This window comes from Hydra vulgaris, chromosome 06 (genome assembly GCF_038396675.1).
Source record: "Hydra vulgaris chromosome 06, alternate assembly HydraT2T_AEP".
Taxonomy (NCBI): Eukaryota; Metazoa; Cnidaria; class Hydrozoa; order Anthoathecata; family Hydridae; genus Hydra; species Hydra vulgaris.
Genome location: NC_088925.1, coordinates 12166021 through 12183409, shown reverse-complemented (window position 1 = coordinate 12183409; position 17389 = coordinate 12166021). Strand labels below are relative to the sequence as shown.

Below are 17389 nucleotides of genomic sequence, written 5' to 3'. Positions count from 1 at the left end.
TTGCACCGTGCAGCTCTATAAGGTTGTATATCATTAACATAAAGTTGTATATCATTAACATAAAGTTGTATATCATTTACATAAGGTTGTACATCATTAATATACAGTTGTAAATCACTATCATAAAGTTGTATATCATTAACATAAAGTTGTATACCATTAACATAAGGTTGTAAATCATTAGCATAAGTTTGTATATCATTAATACAAAGTTGTATATCATTAACATAATGTTGTATATCAATTCCAAAATTTAATTTTAAACTAGACTTTACATACACCAACAAACAAAATAAATATACCTTGAAACACTTTATAAAACATTTTACAAAAATCTTAAAGATGCTTGAGCTGGATCTCATTTCAATGAAGCCGTCCAAACACTCATTTATCTAATATATCAACAAAAAATATACATTTTATCATTCCAGAACATTTTGAATTGCTTTCAAAGCAATGATAATAACTATAAAAAGTAGCAGTTACAGATAAACTAAAAATTCTAGCAACAATGTTATAATTCAAAGTTAGCAAATTTAGTTCAAAGCAATACTGTAATAAAATTCTTTTATGCTAAATTTAAACTTTTTCCTGAACCAAAAATAAGTTTTAAACTTTTTAACTTAATGTTTCACATGTTATAAACCTTTACCTTTACCTTTATACTTAAAATGTAGAAAATATACTTGTTTAAACCATTTTTTAAGGAATGATGAAGTTTTTTTTTTCAAATATAAACTTAATAACTCCTTTTCAAATACAAATTGTTATTTTGATTTTTGTCATTTTGATTTTTTTTAAATTTATTTAAATTATACTTATCAAGTTTTTATATAAACAATTATAAAAATACATTTAAATGCAAACAAACACACTGAAAAAAAACACACTCTGAAACATATAAATTCTTAGTTTGCAGTAATTGATGAAATATTTTAGCATATTACAAAAATTCATTTTTTTTTTAGGATTTGTTTCTGATAACCTACATGTGTTAAATATTATTGTATTGGTTATTCTGTATTTTATGTAAAACGTAAGTTCCATAATAAGTAAAACAACTGCTTAACATGCTCAACTTCAAAACATTTTTTGCCTCATCTTTTTATTTTTCAAATAAAAATAGAAAAAGAAAAGATAGACAAAATCTTGATTTCTATAAATTATATAAAAATTATGAAATCTTCTGATGCAATAAATAAAGATTATTTTTATATTAAAATAAACGTAAGATTTTAAAATATAAAAACTTTTTGATATACTTTTAAAAATGTTTTCAATCTTTATGAACAAAAATTAACTGGAATAGAAAGTTTATTGTTAACATTTTAACAATGTTTTTTAAATCAGAACACTTTTTTACTTTATTTCATTTTTTTACTTTTTTTGTTTTAAATAAGTGAACATTTATTTAAAACAAAAAATAATTAAATTTGTTGTTATTAAACAAAAAAAAGAAGTTTCTTTTAATTCATTAAAAGAAGCCTAACACTAAAGCACATATTAATTATTATTATATATATATTGAAAAAAAAAAATTAAAACAACTTTTAACAAAGTGAAATGAAAATCTAAATACATTACATAAAAAATATTTAGTAACTAAATAAAAGCCATAGTGAATACATAAATAAAAACAATGTTTTTTTATTAAATAACTGAAAAATTATAACTACCAAATGTATTTAACAAGAAAGCATACCATAGGATTAAAAGTGACAGTCAGATCACAAGTTAAACCTGGTGACATTGGTCCTCCTGGTATAAATCTAATGCATAAATAAATAAAAGTTACAATCAAATATAGTAAATTGTTTTTATTTATAATCATTGCCATCATCATCACCATAAATCATCATCATCATTAGACTATTATTTATGAAAAAAAAGGATCAAATAAAAAACCAACTAACTTGACTTCGATAAAATCAATCAGTGTTTCACTAACTCCAACAAACTGACAATAGTTTTTTGTATATGATATATTTGTAAGCAAAACTTTTTTACTATATGATTTTCCAACTTCAAAATCACTGAATATTAAAACATCAGGTTTAAAGTGAAATCCAGACTCCTGCATATTAAAAAAATTATAATAAAAAACATAACTCAAACATTAAAATAAAGTAAACAATTACAATTGTTAAGAAGACTTATTTAAATTTATTTTAAGATATCACTGTTTAAGTCATAACTTTTTTTAATGATGTACTATTAGCAATTTAGGTATTTGAGTATTCTTTTCTTTATGCAATATTTTAGTATATATTACTGATATCATCATTAAGGTATTTGAAAAATTCTTTCTTTAGCAATTTTTCAAAATGAGCCATCCACTTTGTTTTTACCTCTAATCTTGCACTTTAATACAAACTTCTTACTAATACAAACTTCTTGCTTATTAACTTATTAAATATAAATAACTTTTGTTAATATGGTTGAGCTTAGTTTACTAAGCTAGCTTTACCTACCTCATAGCCAAGTCTTGCAATGCTTAGCCATGCAATACAAAAACCTCTCTACTTCATTCACAGACTTTTTTTACATTTCAAATTAAACTTCCTCTTTTCTTCTGAAATTTAACGCAGTTCTGCATTTTATCACTAAGATTTCTTGTGTCTATGAAGATCCTTGATCACATACTTCATTAAATAGTTATAAAAAGCTATACTTTATGTTTTTCAAAAATTTAGTTTTTTGTTTTTTTGACTAAAAAAACAAACTATAGCAAATTTTTGAAAAATTGCTATAGTTTTTTGAGAAAAAGTGTTCTTGTTTGTGTTCTTGTTTGTGTTCTTGTTTGTGTTCTTGTTTGTGTTCTTGTTTGAACTTTTAACATACTTTATCTTCTTTTAAATTTCAAATTCTGCAAATACTAAAAAAAATTAACTTTTTTTTCTCCAGATTTTTTGCCGATTTATTGTCACATAAATATTTTTTGCTGTGTAACACAAGCTTCACATTGTATTACCCTTGTGTTACTTGCCCACATTTTTAATTAAACCATAATCCACTTGTGTCTTGAAGATACTTGACTTGTAAAGTAAGTTTCAGTAGAGTTTTTTTTGTAAACCATGAGCTAATGTAATTCTAATAACAAATATAAATATTAAAACAATATTTCTTCTTTGACATTTATTAGGCTAAACCCATTTCTACAATATACGCTCTTATAACCACCTGTGGCAATACCATATCTATTCATGCCTCTACATACAATTAGCCTCTGATTTTTTCTGACATTTTTCAAAACATTACTAAGAAAAATGCAAAATTTTTCTTTTTATTCTCTTGTTTTATTTGTTTGAGATGCATATACTGAATATCAGTTACTGAGCAATAGTCTTAAAACCATTACTCTCTTACTCATTTGTCTTATCAACTACATGATTCATCTTTTATTTGGCTGCATAAAACAAAACCACCTGATGCTCTTTCTTTGCATTTGACCCAGAAGGATACAAACAATCATTACACCCAATAATTTTAGCCCTGCTATCTTTCTAGCGAGTCTTTTGCAGACATCCTGTCTAGGCTTAATTAGATAATATGTCTATAGCCTTATCCTACCTGCTAAGCAAGAAAAATGAGAAAAAAACTTTTTGGGAATTATAATATATACTTTTATTTATAAATATATAAAAAAAATTTGCATTTTTTTAAAAAAAAATTTTATAACTAATTTCAATTTAAGCTACATTTTCAATTTCAAAACTATAAGTCCTTAAAAAAAATAGCATTAAAAAAAAAAAACTTAATAAGATTACCCTAGTTGTCAAAGCATCTTCCTTGGTCAATTCTTCACCAGAAACAGAAGTTTGCATTAGTTCCTAATCAATAAAGTGTTTAAATAATTTGGCATTTTTGTTTCTGTTAATCATTAATAACTGGTCACAGTGATTCTTAATTTCCTTAAATATAATTTTAATTACATAAAATTACTGTCATTTTGAGGCACACAACTTTTCATTGTGTGCCTCAAAATCACAACTTTAAAAAAAACTAGTTACCACCACTAGCCAGCATACTCAAATGGAAATTATCTTAAACATTCGGTTTGATTTTCCAAATTCTAACATAAAGTAAGATAAAATTATACAACAAATCTTTCAATTTACGTGTGTCCACTGCACTTGTTATTTGTCATTATAATTATTAAGACTCAAGAACTGATATTGACAAAAAAAACTGAAAACTAATGTTTTTCAATTATATACAAATATATACATAGGGGAGAATCTAAATGAATGGGACAACTATTGAATGGGATAAAATTAAATTCTCATAAAAGCGTCTATGGCTAAATAATCAAAATCCTGTGGTAAAAAGTGTTATATACAACCATTCAATAGATCGAATCATATTATTCCTATTATGGTTATTATTTTTTATTTAATTTAACATTAATCGCAGTTCTAAAAGTGCGGTACTAAACAAGTGTGGCCAATGCTTTAGTTAAAACTTAAATTTTTGTTTCAAAGTTTAAAGTAATCAATCTATATATTTTCACATTAATAATAACTTTAAAAGTTGGACTTTAAGTAATTTAAAATAACTTTTTTATTTTCTTTAAAATTGAGTCTATCAATAATTTGTTAAAGAAGATTTTTTTATTTAATTGGATATTTAGAAATATTTAATTAGATATAAAGAAAAGGAATAAAATTCCAGTTTTTATTTACATTAAAGATATTGTGTGCTTTCAAAAAAATAATAATAATAAAAAGGCAACAACTACTTTAAAAAGATTTTAACAAACTATTATAACAAACGATTTTAACAAACTATTGTGATTCTTTGGATTTTTGCAAAAGTTACATCTAGTTAAATTTTAAGTCTGTAGTAATTTAATATACTTATATATAATTTATATACATATTTAAGGAATTGGTTTACTTTTAATAATTAGTTTTATGTTTATAATTGTATTTATACACACTATATATATACACACTACATACTTACACAAATTATATACACACTACATACTTACATGCACTATTATATACACACTACATACTTACACAAATGTGAACATAGCTTGATCATGTTATACAAATACCTTATGAAATTTGTGTTTATTTGACTTTTATAAAGTTTTTAAATTTTTTTAGATAAAACCAAAGACAAAATTGATTCGAAAAAATTCTTTAGATGTTGAAAATGCAGTCAAAAGTGTTCTTAAGGGTATGTTGGTTCAAGATGCAGCTGAAAAATATAATTTATCAAAATCTACAGTAGGTAGAGTTGTAAAATTCTACAGTAGGTAGAGCTGTAAAAATCTAGAGTAGGTAGAGCTGTACAGATGGTAGAGCTGCAAAAATAGCAAGATCTCTAAAGCTGCCAGTAAACTTTAAATACATTGCAAACATAGAAAATAGAAAAAAAAATTTATGCTTTTGATGAAAATGCTTTTGAAGACTTTTTTGCATATGTCTTCAAATATGTGTTATGGCTTAACCAAACTACAAACTAGGCATTTAACTTACATGTATAGTGTTGCATTGTATTTATACCTAATGCATGGCACCTAAATATAATGGCAGGAAAATGATGTGGATGGACAGTTTTTTGATGCATCATCAAAAGTTATCACTACAAAAACCAGAAAAAGTCAGCCTTGCTCGTGCAACTGCCTTTAATGAACATACAGTATGTTCATTAAAGGCAGTTGTCCATTTCTTCAAATTTAATTTCTGTGTCTTTTTGATAATTTGTTAGTTCAAATAAAATATAAATTCAAGCCTGAATGTTTTAATAATGTAGAAGAGACAGGGCTATTAACAGTTAAAGACCCTCCAAAAATTATTTTAACTCGTTGAGTAAAGCAAGTTTGCCAAGCTGTTTGAGCAGAAAGAGGCTCGTTGGTGACAATTTTGGCTTTTGTGAATGCTATCGGTAACACAGTTCCACCTGTATTTATATTTTCCTGAGTAAACTACAAGGATTTTATGTTAAGCGGGGCACTGACAGGAAACTTAGGGTTGTATAACGAAAGTGGTTGGATGACAAGTGACAACTTTTTATTTGCAATGAAGCACTTTGTATCACATACTAAGCCATCTGCGGATTGTCCGGTGCTGTTATTAATGGACAACCATGAAAGCCAAACTTCATTTGAATTAATGAGATTTGCAAAAAAGAGTTTTTTGATTTTGTTAACATTTCCCCCACACTGCAGTCATAGATTGCAGCCATTAGATGTTTCAGTCTTTGGACCTTTTGAATCTTACTTTAGATTGGCTCAGAATGAATGGTTGGCTTCCAATCCAGGGAGAATAATGAACATTTATAATTTGCCTCAACTAGCGTGCACAGCATATAATATGTCGTTCACAATAAAAAATGTTTGCAATGGGTTTCAAAAATGTGGGATCTATCCACTCAATAGACAAACATTCAGGGAAAGTGATTTCATATCATCTAGTGTTAGTGACAAAACTCTTTTAGTCAAGCAGTCAGAAATTCAAAAACCAGAAAAATTTTGTTGGGTCTGCTTGGATTCAGTGTTTCACATTTATATACAAAAAAACAATCAAGCTGATTCTTAGGAAACATCAATCAAAATAGCTAGTCTAGTCTGGAAATCATTCATCCGTACCCTAAAACACCTCCCAGAAAAGATTATAGATAAAGAAGACAACAGGGTAAAAGTACTATATTAACTAAAACTCCAGAAAGGACAGTAAATGAGAGTAAAAATGTTGAAACAGGTAAAAATAACACAAAAAAACAAAAAACAAAAATTGCAAAATATGCAAATACAACCGGAAAAACTTTGTTGGGTCTGCTTGGATTCAGAGTTTCACTTGTCAATGGTGGATACGTGGTAATTGTAATAGCAAAACAGAAGTGTTACTATGAGTGCGAGTTATGTGAAGTTAACTGGTAATTTCTTTTACACTTCCTTTAATATATTTAATTTTTACTACTTAGTATTTTGCAAAATACATATAAGTGTTTAATTTTTTTATATCTAATAAGTTGCTTCGTTGTTAAATTTTTTAAAGTAAATAAGATACTTAATAAACTAATAATTAACTTATATTAATGGAATTAATTATATTAATCATATTAATCTTTTACATTAATTCGCTAAATCTAATGTTACACTAATTTGTTTTACTTAAAAAAAATCAAACATTTTGTTTTAAATGAAACTCATTGAGAAATTTTGTCAATATGTGGACATATAAAAATTTCTCATGGTGCTCCTGCTGCGAACAAGTATACTATATGATTAGCCTTTTTAGCATCCCTAGTGCTAGAAACAATCTTCAACGCTTAACTTACTTGAAACTTACTATTGAGATTTTTTCATTTTTCAATCTTTCATATTTGTCCCATTCAATAATTTTTTTGTCCCATTCAATGAGTAGTTCAAAATAAATGGGACAAATGCCCTGGTCCAATAAATTGTTCTTTTTACTAATAGATATATGCGCAGCTGATTTTTCTGTTTTAGTGCATCATAGTGCAAGAGTTAATCGTTATCAAACTGTTATCAATATATAACTTAAATAACTTTATCAACTTAAAAAGATCATTTCATAAAAACTGTCCCATTCATTCAGGTTCTCTCCTTATGCTTCTTATTAAATATCTTCACAATTAAAACTTATGCTTCTAACTAAATCATCTTCACAATTACACATTTTTTTCATCTTTTATGTTTTTAATTAAATCTTTTTATTCTTTTATTTTGATTTGATTTTATTTTTATTTATATAAACTTGAATTTTTACAATTTCAATTACTTAAATTATCTTATGTTCGTACTTGAAACTTTCGTGATCGAAATTCTTGAAAAAGTGTAAAGTAAAAATAACAATGCCAGTAATGAAATAAGATACTTTCTTTATTGGAACAACATGCCATAACAGACTAGTTGTAGAACATTTAGCTTACAGTCAAGAAGTTCAAGATTCAAATACATTCTATGCCTCTTGAAGTTCAATTAAAAGCATTCAACAAAAAGGTTTGTTTTTTTCAATTTAGGATTGAGAGTTTAAAATTTAAAAAAAAGAGTTGCTTCCTAAATAGAAGAAAGCTGCTTCCTTGACTGTAGATTTAGGAGTCTTGAGAGAGGTAAATTTTATACACCCAAATAAGCCACTTAATAATGTACATTTACCTATTCCTGCATGTCAGTCAATGTACACACATGTGATTATGCCTTTATATTTAAGTCAATAAACTATTCTGAACTGCTAGTTGGGACCTAGTTTTAAAAGTATTTAGTTTCATGGCTTCTGAAGATAATTTTTTTAAATAATATTGCAGAACTAACTTTTTAATTAATGCCATTTGTGATGTTTTTCTGGTATTACATTTAAAACATTATTTATCATTCAAAAAAATTATTGTAAATGAAAAAAATATCACAAATTTAAAAAACACAATCAAAAAAATTAGTTTTATGTTAACATATTTAAAAATTTCTTGTAAATATCTCATTGAGTATTGTTTTAAGAATTTATATGTGTTGGTGAAAAAAAATAGCTTTTCGAACCTAATAAATTTTAGATAATTGATCTAAAAAATATATAATTGCTGCATAAAAATTACAAAAAAATATGTCAACAAAATCAACAATCCAGTTATTGAATGCTGTGCTTGTGTATAATTCTTAAATATAATTTTTTTATTCTTTTCTATATTACAATAATTAAATAATGATGATTAATTTCATTAATCATCATTATTTAATAATATTTATATTTTTATGTTTCAATAACTATCATTAATAATTATTAATTATAACATTTAAATCAAATTATTATTTATAATATTTAATTTACCTCAGGTAATTCATAGTTCCACAACCCTTCAAAATCAGGTTCAGCAAGTGTATCTTCATTTTCAACAACAACATCAGTATCTTCAATAACACTGAAAAAAAAAACAAATATTTTTATCAAAGTCTAAATCCTAATTTGATAATTGATATCCTAATTTGATAATTGATTTGATAAATTCATTAATTTATAACATTTTATTAAAAATATTTTTAAATTGTTAATAAGATATTAAAAACTAAAAACAAATAAGCAATATTATAAAAATAAACAAAAAAAATAAAAAAACTAATAAATAATACCATAAAAAAAACTAATAAATAATACTATTAAATAACTAATAAATAATACCATAAAATAACTAATAAATAATACCATAAAATAACAAAACAAAAATGTTTTTTATATAATAGATTACACATTTGTATTTAGGTAGCATTGCTGAATTCATATCTGATATCTGTTTTATTTTGTGTTTTTATTGGCATATCCTTTCAACAAAAAACAGCAATAAAGGAAAAAGAACTAAGTCACTGACTAATTTATTAGTCTTGTTATAACTAAAAATATTTGCATATTTAAAATAGTTTCAAGCAAAGCTTGAAACTTTGACATTTTTGCTATTGTTTCAATTTGTCATTCGATTTCTTTGAAAACATCTAACAACAATATTAAAATACATTTTGACTTAACAGCAAGATTATTATTGCATATTTGTAATGATCAAGCTCCATTATGGTCAGTAGAACAAACAACAACAACAAAAAAACTTTTACCATGACCTCTAATTTACATCTCCTGTGATTATTCTTCACTACTGACCTCTCATAGAAACCATATATACAATCTACTGCAAAGCTAGTATCAGCTAAAATTGCCTCCCTCTCGCTTACCACTTTTTTACTCTTAAATCTATTCTCTACTTCTATGAAACATATTTGTCCTTGTACAGAACATTGTTTTCATAATTGGGCTAGTTCTTGAGGTTCTTTATTTTTTAGACAAGATCCAAAATTGCATTGTAAATTTTCTTGTACCAGCTGCTAAGCTTATATCTCTGTCCCATCGTTGTAAAGTTGCATTTCTTTCTCTTTTCTACAAATATTAAAATAGTTGTTGCTCAATCTCTTGTTCCACTGACTCATTCTCTTTTAACTCGTCATTTTGCAATTTTTTTATGCATATTTTTAATGCATCTGCTGCTTCATGCTCTAAAAACTTTTATTTGTCTAGTTTTTTCCTTGAACATCAATACACAATGTTTGTTCCATCAACCATAATAATTTGTAAATTCCTTTTACTGCAACAATTTCTTTAACTGTTCCTTAATGCTGAAAAAAAATTTTGTTCATATAGTTTTTTTCCTTGAACATCAGTACTTTAGAATTATCTCCTGTCTTGTCCTACTGTCCTGCCACGTTCCTCTGACTCATCCGATTTACAATGACACATTTAATTTTCTTCAAGTCTTCTGACAACTGATTTTTTTAACTCTTTTCTTTGTTTTCAGTTAACTTCAAACAGTTAACTTTTTGTTATCTCCAAACAGTTAACTTTCTGTTAACTCCAAACAGTTAATTTCTGTTAACTCCAAACAGTTAACTTTCTGTTAGCTACAAACTTATTTAGTGGCTACTTGCTACATTATTGTAAGTAAATTTATTAAAAAAATGAATAAATAAAAAATCTGTTTAAAAAAAAGTTTAATTTTTCATGAAACAATTAGTTAAAGTACTGATAATGCATTAATTTATTTCAAAATATAATTATAGGATAGCAAGCATTTTCATTAAAGTTAAAAAAAAAATTTCTAATATAATTTTAGAACAGCAAGTATTTTTATTAAAGATTTAATGTTTGATTATTATTTGTAGTTGTTGTTATAAACTTGACGATAAAAAAGCAAAATATTCAAAAAAATGTAACTACAACAATTATTTGGTTATATTTTCTGTAAAAATACTACAAGAGTCTTGTTGTCTTGGATGTAAACAAACTGCAAGCATTTTATTATCTTAAATATGAAAAATACAACAAGTAATATTTTATTTTAAATAAAATAACTATACAAGGACTTTTTAACTTGGATGCTAGAATACTGCTAACATTCAAAAATTTAAAAAAATCATTAAAATACCTTGAATTAATTCCATCCTCATCTCTTGTAGAAAGACCAAAAGGAGAAAACTCTGCATCTTCATCTGTTGAAACTCTGCATTGTAGAGAAGGCCTGGTCTAAATAATAATAATTTTTTTATTTTATGATGTTTATTAAACTTATTTTTAAAATGCTTTTAATTAGGAGAATGTACATTGTCTATTATTTCTTTTAAACATTAGGCAGTTTACACAAACTAAAATACCACAAAACACAATTTTTTTGAAAGAACTATTTAATTTGCCATTTTACTATCATCCTTCTACTTTTTCAATCATTATTATTTTTTAATGATCAGAAAAGATTTTAAAATAGTAAAATTTCATTTTTATATAATTACATTCTTTATGACAACACTCCTTAAATCAGCTTTAATTCTAGAGCAACTCTTATCTTTAAAGAAGCTTTTAGGGCACATTACTTTATTTATTATTTTAAGTTGCAATCCTTTGTACATAGCGATAAAAAATAGAATCCCGAATCTATCTTATCACAGAGCATGGCAGAATAGCATTTAACTAGAAATTTCAAGCCTCCCTCCTTACTAATGTTGCATATATGAATAGAGAAGACTTCAAACCACGAACTTCCAGTTTTGAAACCAGAATCCTAGCCACTACACCACAGCTGCTTAATATTTTTAATAAGTTTAACATCAGGTTATCCTGCTACTGGAAATGTGTAACCCAGTACAACCTGCTTCATGTCCTGCTGCCTTGTAGGATACACTTTTTTATACAAAGGCTAGGAGAAGCCAACTCCAAGATAAAACACCCCCAGCCTTGGGGCTCTTGGTTGAGTAAAGGCTAGAGATGATGTCTTGATAAAAATACTCATCTTGGGCAGATGTTAAACACATCTGGCTAATGACTTGTAGAAGGCCTCCAAGGCAAAGACTTAAGGGGTAAACAGATATCTGTTAACCAGCCTCACACCCCTTCTTCATCTATTAGGCTGGCACAGATGTACTTACAATACATTGTTTCCAATTTAGGATGTTGAATGCTGGATCTTCTTGACTCAATGCATGACTATTAAATAGTGTACGGAGTTCTTATCTATGCGAGTCAAGTTCTTTAACAAATGCAAAAATGACTAAAGTACCAAAAACTATAAGTTCTCTAAACCTATCATTCACTAATATTCGTGGTCTTTGAAGTAACTTTTCTTCTATTGAGTCTTATTTCTTTCAAAGTTCACCAGACCTACATGCTGTTTGTGAGATTAATTTGAGTTTGGCTGTTTCATCTTGTGATTTTAGTGTTGATGGTTATCATTCTTTAATTTTTAAAGACTCCAATAGTCACATGCTTGGCTCAGGCATTTACATTCGCAAGAATTCAATTATTTGTCAAGAGACTAGGTTTGAAACCACACACTATTCTTTTATGTGGTTTTGTTTAGCACCACTTCACAATTGCCTTCCTCTTTGTTCTATATCGCTCTCCTTAATCTCAAGACAGCACTCTTTTTGATGCTATTTCTGATCAAATTGATCAAGCCCCTTATCCTTAGACGCTTCTAATCACAGTTTGATCTCTCTAAAATTTATTATTCCACCTCTCTTTATGGTTTAGACTTTGTCACCTCACCTAAAGACAAAGCTGAATTGTTTCTTAAGAACTTTTTATCAATAACATCTCTTGATTCTACTAGTTGTTTCTTCCTGATATAGCCGACAAACAGCTCCACTGCTTGACATTCACATCTCCAGCTTCTGTATCTAAAGTGATTTCCTGCTTAGACTCTTCTAGAGCTTGTTGTTCGGACTACATATCTGTTATAGTTTTGCAGATGTGTTCTCCGGAGCTGTTGCCCATACTTTCAAAACTCTTTAACAAGTTACCAAAGTCTTGTTTTTCAGCCTGCTGGAAAGCAGCATTTGTTATCCCCATTTTCAATAATTATGGAGAGCAATCTGACTTGTTCAACTACTGTCTCATTAATCTTCTTCCTATCATAAAGAAGGTTTTTGAATTAACTTTAACTTTAATTAACTAACACTTAATCTCTTATCTTGAATTTAATAACTTACTTTCTGATCATCAATATGGATTTCGATCTTCTTGTTCTACAGCTGATTTTCTAACAGTAATAATCGATAACTTTTATCGTGCATTAGATAGAGGTGGAAAGAATAAGGCTATACGCTAATGACACTACCTTTTATTCTTGTCATGATAAAAAACCAACACTCTCTGATTGCTTGGAGGGGGCATTTGAACTTGAAAAGGATCTCATTTCTGCTAGAGCATGGGGCTGGTGAACTTTAACTCAGATAAAACCCTATTTTTTGCTAGAGCAAAGGGGGCATTTGAACTTGAAAAGGATCTCATTTCTGCTAGAGCAAGTGGCTAGTGAACTTTAACTCAAATAAAACCCTATTTTTTTCAGCCAATCATTATTGCAATAATTTAGATCTTCCTGTATTTATGAAGGGTAATGTAATTGATGAGTCATCTACCCTTTATCTTCTAGAATTATCTCTTATTTCCAATCTTTATTGGAAACCATATATCAAATCTATCGCAAAATCAGTATCCGCTTAGGTTGCATCTCTTTATCATGCTCGCCACTTTCTTACTCGGGATTCTATTTTTTATCTCTATAACTCTCAAATCCCTTTTTGTAAGGAGTACTGTTGCCATATCTGGGGTGAATCTTCCAATGATGCTCTTTCTCTTTGAGACATGGTGCAAAAACGCATTGTAAACATAGTTGGACCAAACTCAAACCATTATCACATTATTGTAATGTTGCTTCTCTTTCTCTTTTCTACAAATACTATAGTGGGCATTGCCCTAAAGAGCTAGCGTCTCTTGTGTCATCTACTAAAATTCATTCTTGTGTTACTTGTTATATAATTAAGTCTCACCCTTTTACTGTGACTGTTCCTAAGTGATCCAAAAACTCTTATTCTTCTAGTTTTTTTCCTCGAACATCAGTTCTTTGGAACTTGCTTCCTTCATCTTACTTTTCTGATTCGTATAATTTGCAATCTTTTTAGCTGTCTGTCAATTATTATCTTGCTCTATAAACTTCATCTTTTCTCTTCCAGTAACTTCAACTTTAATAGTGGTTGCTTGCAGCCTTGTTGGAAGCGAAGATATATAAAAAAAAAGTTCACATTGGTTTTCCGACATATATATTTTTTCTTTTTTATATTTATTTGTTTTTACTTTATCTTTGTATTTATCAGCTTTTTATAACTTGGATTATTCTTTTCAAAAATGTGTTTCTTAAAGTAACTACTTTTTTTTCCCTTAAAAAATCAGAAATCTTACTTGTCAACTTTGCCTTTCTACATTAGTTTGACATTTTACAATAATTTGTTATAAATGGAACATTGAGTCAATAGCTTTAACATTAGTTTGACATTTTACAAGAACATGTTGCATATGTAATAATAAGTCATAGCTTCAACATTAGTTTCACATTTGACAATAATTTGGTAAATATAGAACAATAAGTCATTAGTTCAGGACAGGTATGATCAGTAAATATTTTTGTTAAAGAACTACTTTATTCGCCAGAAATCTAGCATTATAAATATACAAATTTTTTTTATTATATCAAAATTTGATATAAAAAGTTTTAAAAAAAAAAGGAAAATAATAATGAATATTTTTAAAAAATTTTTACAAACAATAGGATCTTACTTACAATAGTATCTTCAACATCTGCACCATATTCCACCGACTCACTTCCACTAGACGGAAGGCCTCTAGGTTTTAGGCGCCTGCGAGATACACGCTGAAAAGTAACTTCTTATATCAAAATACATGTAATCAAAACCCTATCAATGAAAGTTAAAAATGTCATTAACACAGAAACTACATAAACACTAAACTGTGTCTTCCAACCTACTGTGCTCATTCTTTTGCACTGCGCTTTCCTGAAACGGCCAGGGTAAATTATGGTTTACTCTAACTTTTATTTTGTTTATTTATTTTTATTGGGTTCATCAAGTGTTTTAAAATGATTTTTAAAATCTAAACATAATATCAAATATATTTTTTTATAAAAACAGATTTTTTTTTTACTGTATTCACATTCCTAATGCCAGAGGGGTCAATTAAGAAAACTTCTCTTTTTTTTCATTATTATTGTTGTTACCTCTCACAGCCCTTCAAAATTTAAAACACGATCCTTGACAAATAAGGCTGTTGCATAGAGAAACAAGTTCATTTAACTTATAATATAACGTATAGAGAAAGATGAGGAGGGGTGGGGAGGTAATACAACATATGGAGAAAGATGAGGAGGGTAATAGTCATCAGAAAATTTCCCTCTAGACTTAATATCCTGTTAAAATATCTTCTTATTTTTCTTAAGTTCCAAAACACTTAGAAATAATACTAACAAAAATGTTAAAGTCTAGGGGATGAATGTTCTTTAAAAAAACTTGTTATCAAGTTTAAAATTGTATCTTTTCATGCTCATTAGATACATTTCCTAGACCATCTGCCAACATAATTAGGTTTTGTTACAGCAAAAATGAGAAATTCTTTTACCTGAATAAAAATTGAAAGTAATTTAATAGTAAAATTATGATATTACTATAATTGTAAAACATATAAATAAAAAAATACTTATACATTAATACTGTAATAATATATAATATATTAATAGTAATAAATATAAACTTATAAATGGTTTGGTTTTGAAAACTTTTTTATAAGTTGGGTTTGAAAAAATTGAAGACATTTCGTCTTAACCATGTTGACAAATAAAATGTAAGTTTTGAATAAATGCTGCAATAAATATTGACTGTAATAGAAGCATTGATTGTAAAGTCTATTTATCTATATAGAAACTTTTAATTTTAATTTTAAAAATATTTTTACTAATTTGAATAGATGATGTAATTATAAAATAAAATTTTTTTTTATAGATATTTTAATAACTTAAATTTAAATTGTTGATGTTTAAAAGTCAGTTAAGATTTTAAAAATTGTTTTTAAACACTTAATAGAAATTATAAGAAATAATCAAAACAAAAAATTAGAGTAAACTGAAACTTACCATGGCAATCACATGGGTACTCGTTGATTAATGAGCAGAGAAAGTATTTGAACATTAGGAAATATATAGACTATGTAAACATCTTGAAAAACAGAGACTTAAAACTTTTAAAACACAGACACTATAAACTTTTGAAACGTAGAGACTATAAACTTTTAGAAAAATAAAAGTTAAATAATTTTTTAACTAATTAACACGTTATATTTTTGATTATCTAGATCTACCTGTTGCATTTTGTGTCGAGTTATATGTTTTTCATCAGAAAACTTATTTGCCACCTGAATCTAAATGAATTATAATTTAACAAACAGGGTTAACACAAAAGCTAATGTAAAAAAAAAAAAAAAGAAAACTAACAAAAAACTAAGAGCATAAGAGCAAACTTTTTTCTTTATGTAAACAATGCTAACCTATATTGAGTATAAATTGAAAAAAATTTTTTGCACAACAATAAAAAAAAGTTAAAGTTATAAAAAATTTAAAAACTACCTCTTTTTCTCTCTGTTTTCTTTCCAATGCTCTATTAATGAATATTTGGATATTTTTATGTTTATGTTATTGTTTATTTTAATAATATGAATATTATTAAAATAAACAATAACATAAAAATAAATAAAGTATGGCAACAAAAGTAATCAAACTTTAATAACATAAAGGAACAAAGGAGTCAAATTTTAATGATTCAAGGATGGAACAGAGGAGTCAAATTTTAATTATCCAAGGATGAAACAAAGGAGTCAAATCTTAGTTATTCAAGGATGGAACAAAGGAGTCAAATTTTAATTATTTGAGGATGGAACAAAGGAGTCAAATTTTAATTATCAGAGGATGGAACAAAGGAATCAAATTTTAATTATCCAAGGATGAAACAAAGGAGTCAAATCTTAGTTATTCAAGGATGGAACAAAGGAGTCAAATTTTAATTATTTGAGGATGGAACAAAGGAGTCAAATTTTAATTATCAGAGGATGGAACAAAGGAATCAAATTTTAATTATCCAAGGATGGAACAAAGGAGTCAAATTTTAGTGAAAAGTAATCAAAATATGCATTTTCAAAGGTTTTAAAACACTTAACATAAAAACAAATTCACAATCAGGAGGTACTGATAACCATTGGATCACCAATCAAAGATTTAAGATGGCACTGAGATCAAACAAAAAAGAAAGTAGATTGTATCAACCATATGTGGAGACTTATCAGGCCTTGTTTTAAAGCATTACGTGTAGAGCGATTTATGTACGCCTTAAGCGATTTTACATAAGCAGTAAGCAATATCAGTTGAGCGACTTATCTCATTTTTTAACTTTTAAATTATTCAATAAGTGGTAAGATAAAAGAAGTAATTAATTTTAAAAAAAGTCACATTAACTTTTGAATGACGTTTATGTAAAAATATTTGTTAGAAA

General features: G+C 27.0%; 1 protein-coding gene across 1 annotated transcript in view; it reads right to left on the bottom strand.

Annotated features, from left to right (window-relative positions):
• The window catches only part of LOC100210707 (cilia- and flagella-associated protein 74), a 114809-nt gene that overhangs the window by 70007 nt on the left and 27413 nt on the right, over positions 1 to 17389 (bottom strand). The window contains exons 10-18 of the mRNA XM_065799233.1: positions 16471 to 16501; positions 16206 to 16265; positions 14620 to 14709; positions 10936 to 11033; positions 8802 to 8892; positions 3768 to 3830; positions 1914 to 2074; positions 1703 to 1769; positions 303 to 392 (exon numbers count right to left, since the gene is read on the bottom strand). Coding sequence (XP_065655305.1) covers positions 303 to 392; positions 1703 to 1769; positions 1914 to 2074; positions 3768 to 3830; positions 8802 to 8892; positions 10936 to 11033; positions 14620 to 14709; positions 16206 to 16265; positions 16471 to 16501 — 751 coding nt within the window. The remainder of the gene's footprint in view (positions 1 to 302; positions 393 to 1702; positions 1770 to 1913; positions 2075 to 3767; positions 3831 to 8801; positions 8893 to 10935; positions 11034 to 14619; positions 14710 to 16205; positions 16266 to 16470; positions 16502 to 17389) is intronic.